The 5,044-nt window shown below is 37.4% G+C and overlaps 1 protein-coding gene and 1 pseudogene across 1 annotated transcript; one reads left to right on the forward strand and one right to left on the reverse strand.

Annotated features, from left to right (window-relative positions):
* Positions 1 to 326: 326 nt before the first annotated feature.
* LOC120166030 (probable anion transporter 3, chloroplastic) lies at positions 327 to 3,285 on the forward strand. The gene is made up of 9 exons (XM_039175428.1): positions 327 to 436; positions 591 to 720; positions 1,695 to 1,918; positions 1,986 to 2,338; positions 2,421 to 2,464; positions 2,545 to 2,691; positions 2,769 to 2,910; positions 2,990 to 3,022; positions 3,099 to 3,285. Exons 1-9 carry the CDS (start codon positions 327 to 329, stop codon positions 3,170 to 3,172), a joined length of 1,257 nt encoding a protein of 418 aa, XP_039031359.1. The 3' UTR covers positions 3,173 to 3,285.
* A 430-nt stretch (positions 3,286 to 3,715) lies between these two features.
* LOC120166041 lies at positions 3,716 to 4,518 on the reverse strand (annotated as a pseudogene).
* Between the last annotated feature and the right edge of the window lie 526 nt (positions 4,519 to 5,044).

Genomic DNA, 5,044 nt, shown 5'->3' on the forward strand with positions numbered 1-5,044 from the left:
ATTATTTAATTCTAAATAGTTTAATAATGTAACCATCTAATAAATAACAACAATATTCTCGTATTGAATTTTTTTAAAATTTAGTGCCTAAATAGAAGAAGAAAATAATTGAGTGATGAAAATTATAATTTATCCATTTAATAACAGCAGGAATTAACTAACAAAAATGTTGGTCGAAGGGTACATTAATTTTTTTTTAAAAGTTTAAGGGCCTTGGATGTTGTTTTGCCAAAAAAAAACGTCTATATATATAAGAAATTGTTTTAAAGTTTTAACGAGTTCTTAAATTTAACTAATTTTCCGATTTATTTTCTCTCCCCCCACCAATGGCTACTGAATCTCTGTTACTTCGTTCTTCTTCTTCTTCCACTAAATCTTGTTGTACTTTGAGCATTCCACAATCACGTCGGGCCAAATTTGGGGCACCCACCCTCGGGTTTCAGGGAAAGCAGGTCAATGGGAGAGCTTGGGGTTGACATCGAGAAAGACCGGGATTTCGTTTCGAAGAAGACACAGAGGGGAAGCGGTGTACGGCGAGGGATAGAAGAAGGGTAGTGGTCCCCCGTGAAGCCGCCGTGAGGATGCCAAAGGTTCAAGGTGGTGACTTTAATGGCTTGTGTCATGTGTTTATGTAATGCTGATCGAGTTGTGATGTCGGTTGCCGTCGTTCCGCTCGCCTATAAGCTTGGCTGGTCCAGTTATTTCCTCGGCATTGTTCAGGTAAGCATCTTTTTCTTTCTTCTTCTTTTTAATGAAAATTGTTAATTTTATTTAATGTAAAAACAGAATGGTGGTAGGTGAGAAAATTTGGCGGTGGTTGAAAAATCGTATCTTCGGTGCCGCCGCTTGAAATCACCTACCATTACCGAATATTGGTCAAATTCTGAATTTTGGTCCCTGTAGTACTAGCCAAATTTGGTCAAATTATGATTTTGGACCGTATACTAAATTAGATATATAATTTGACAAAAAATTAGATGCTAAATTAAACATTAATCCCAAGCTTTATATCTAATTGGAAAAGAAATTAGATTTCTTGGATTGAATCTTTAATTTAAGTTTAAATACTAAAACCATATGGGTAAAATACACAAATGGTCCCCTAACTATAGGTTATTGATTTATTAAGTCGCTCGCATATTAAAAGTTACAAAATGGTCCTCTTATTATAGAATGTTGTTTTGTTAAGTCCATTGACTATTAAAAGTTACAAAATAGTCACCTGACTATTTATTATGTTCTAAAATCGTCTATTTCCGTTAAAAAAGTGACGGTTGTTTAAGTTAGACGTCAACATGATGAATGAGATATGATAGTCATTTGAGATTCTAGGATAAGATTTTATTACATCACAATCAACAGGTTAACGTTTAGCTCAAAGTATCATCTATTTTTAACGAAAAAGAATGAATTCTGAACATAATTAATGGTCGGGTGACCATTTTGTAACTTTTAATAGTCGAGGAACACAACAAAGAAACAATCTATAATTAGAGGATCATTTTGTAACTTTTAATAGTCGAGAGACTTAATAAAACAATACCCTATAGTCAAGGGACCATTTTTATACTTTACGCAAAATGTATGTTTACCCTTATTTTTTATTTAGTACTTTCCCGTAAATAATCACAATTCCTATGTATATTTAAGTTGGATACTAAAATGCTTATGAGTACGTTTTCAATTGGTTGAAGTCATCTTTCCTATGGGGATACATATTCTCTTCTGTATTGGAGGAGCTTTGTGGACAAGTATGGAGCAAAAGAGTGATGGCATGGGGTGTTGCCTTGTGGTCTTTGGCCACACTTCTCACTCCATGGGCTGCCAATCACTCCACCGTCGCTCTCTTGGCGGTTCGTGCCTTCTTCGGTCTAGCTGAAGGCGTTGCCCTTCCTTCCATGAGCACCATCTTATCCAGGTAATACCTCCATCATAGTTCATATCAATTCATAGCAATGATGGACCGACAAAAATGTGTCGTTTAGATGGTTTCCAGGACATGAAAGAGCAAGCGCAGTTGGGATTTCAATGGCCGGATTCCATCTCGGAAACGTGGTGGGCTTAATTTTGACACCAATCATGTTGTCAACCGTCGGCATCACCGCACCTTTCGTTCTCTTTTCGTCTCTTGGGTTGCTATGGTTGTCATCATGGGTTTATAAGGTCACAAGTGATCCTAAAGATAGTTCATTCATCAGCAAATCCGAGCTAAGATCGATCCAGGCCGGGAAAACCGATCCTCCTACAGCTACTGCCGACCTCCCGCCTATAGGCCTCCTCTTTTCAAAGTTACCGACATGGGCAATCGTATTTGCTAATGTAACCAACAATTGGGTAAGTCTTTTCGTCGCATCGGAAACGCCTGATTGGCTTCACGATTCTTTTTACGACATAATAAAGCTGCACTTTTCTTTTTTCAGGGATACTTGTTCTCCTCTCATGGATGCCGGTTTATTTCAAGACTGTTAGTAGCATTCTCATCAACTATTTTTATGTTCGAGCATCATGTTACTATAATGAGTTTTTCCCCAATGGAAAATGCAGGTGTTTAATGTGAACTTGAAACAAGCAGCTTGGTTCAGTGCAGTTCCATGGGGGACAATGGCTGTTTCGGGTTACATTGCAGGAGCGATATCGGATTCTCTAATCAAGGCCGGATACTCTATAACATCGGTTCGAAAGATCATGCAGGTACACACTCGAACCAATTTAACATCTTACTTCCTTGAAAATCGAAACCGTTGATGTGCAAACTGTAAATGTAACAGTCTCTAGGGTTCATCGGCCCCGGGGTGTCGTTGCTATGCTTGAACTTTGCAAAGTCACCTGAAATCGCTGCCGTATTGCTGACAGTAGCCCTGAGCTTGAGTTCTTTCAGCCAAGCTGGTTTTCTTCTCAACATGCAAGTAAGTCCCTTTTTGTCCACACAATAGCTTTAACAGAAAGAATGGATTGGCCTCAAACTAAGTGCTGCTGCTTATTTCACCAGACATTGCACCTCAATATGCAGGATTTCTCCACGGTATGTTAAAACCAATGATTGTATTCATCTGTAGTAACAACGATGAAATTGTTCTTAATTGGAATCTGGGAAACAGGCATATCAAATTCAGCTGGGACACTGGCCGCCATTATCAGCACCATCGGAACGGCTATTTCGTACAGTGGTTAGGATCTTTCAGGCATTCCTCTCGCTCACAGCTTGCCTCTATTTCATTACAGCTGTTCTGGAATCTCTTTGCAACTGGGGAGCGAGTTTTCTAGTGTTGTCGTTGAACATCAAAATTTTGGTTATATATATATATATATATATGATTTAGTATATATGTGTGCTTATTGCAAAAGCAGTGTACTTTATTTTGATTTTACATCATTCTTTGGTATCTTGATGTATAAAGAATGAATAAAAGATTTGCAAGAATTTATTTTTCTACAGGTTGTTGATTGATTTGTTTGATTCCCTGGTACTGGAACTTGGTAATCGTAATGACCGGAATTACGGGTTTTTAATGAGCTGATCATCTTGTAAGTATCTCGAATCAAAATCCGGTTAAAATTCGATTGGGGTTGATTCGACTCGAATTCGAAGGTTGATCCACAAGAAATCAACTCCTTTGACCAAAATGATTCATTAGCTAAGCATTAACAGCAGAAAACTAAACCAAAATTGTCCAACAGATCACTCAGAAAAGGCCAGAATTATATCTACACCAAAATGAATTCTACTCGATTATTCATCATAAACTCAAGAGAAGGGAACTAAACAGTTTCAGAAGCAACATGTACAACAAGAGTTTTAACCATAGCCCATAGCATCCTAAGCAAACAAATCTGAATCAAACACACCCTTTAGAAGCCGTGTAATATAGGTCTCTTTCCAAGCCTCTTGATCTCCCTGTCCATTTTCCCAGTAAGCATCAACCCCGAACATCCTGAAATCACACAAAAAGGACCAAACCGGATGCCCAAAAGTGGCGGGCACGTTCCCTTCCACAAAGAAATAACTGTACCAGGCAAGCCCATAGCCACATATCGGCACAAGCACCAAGAACCACCAGTTGAACAACAAAGAATATATAAACAATACGATACTCGAGAGCGTGCCGGCAAAGTGCCAGCGTCTCGTCGATCGTTTGGAGTGCTGATTCACGTAATAGGCCCAAAACTCCTCCAAGCTCCTGAAATTCATCTCCAAAAGTTGATACCTTGAATCACCTGATCAGGAACTAAAAAGAAACTTCACAAGAAATTGAGCGAAGAAAAAAAATCCAATCTTGACTGGTGGGTTTTGGTTAAAAATCACAAAAAAAATATCAACAACTAGCTGGAACCCAAATCGAGGAAAACTACAAAGATGACGAGGTTGTTTTAGATTGTCATAAAAGGGCGAAACTTTGGTGGATTGATATATATAATTAAGAACGTAAAGAGAGCTGGGAAAAAGGTGAACAGTTGTTGTCTATGGAGGCGGAGGAATCGAAGTAGGTTTGGAGGCTCTTTCTGCAACAATTATATGGGATTTGGACTTTTCTTTTTATGTTCTTGGCTTCAAGTGAAAACAAGTCTATTTAGCTTTCTTTTTTTTTAATCCTTTTAATTATTTTTATTAAAATAAGTATTTAAATTATTATATATAATTATATGTAATAATTTTACATTTGTCTCACACTCATATAAATTTAGTAAACTGCACCAGTTATCACTCAATTATAATTTAATTTGATCGAGCATACCATCCAACTATTGAATTAGGTGACCTTTACCTCCATTAACGTTTACATTAAATATGAAAAACTTGTAGTAAAATAAGGATGGGCATAGGTCGGATTTTTGATCCACCCGATTCGACTCGAGAACAATGATTCTTCTACCTGAAATCCGACTCGACCCGCATAATATATATACCTTCCACCCGACCCGAATCCAACTAGCATTTTTGAAATAAAATCCGAACTCTATACGACAGATCCGAAATAATAAAAAAAAAAATTTTATTCAATAAAAACAGTGATTTAATTGAAAAAAATAATATATAGAAGGGTAT

This window comes from Hibiscus syriacus, unplaced genomic scaffold (assembly GCF_006381635.1).
Source record: "Hibiscus syriacus cultivar Baekdansim isolate YM2019G1 unplaced genomic scaffold, ASM638163v2 tig00002942_pilon, whole genome shotgun sequence".
NCBI lineage: Eukaryota > Viridiplantae > Streptophyta > Magnoliopsida > Malvales > Malvaceae > Hibiscus > Hibiscus syriacus.

Coding starts and splice junctions, on each gene's coding strand:
- LOC120166030 (XM_039175428.1), top strand. CDS start 327: ATGGCTACTGAATCTCTGTTACTTCGTTCTTCTTCTTCTTCCACTAAA. Junction 721..1,694: donor ATTTCCTCGGCATTGTTCAG/GTAAGCATCTTT, acceptor AATTGGTTGAAG/TCATCTTTCCTATGGGGATA. Junction 2,911..2,989: donor TCTTCTCAACATGCAAGTAA/GTCCCTTTTTGT, acceptor TTATTTCACCAG/ACATTGCACCTCAATATGCA.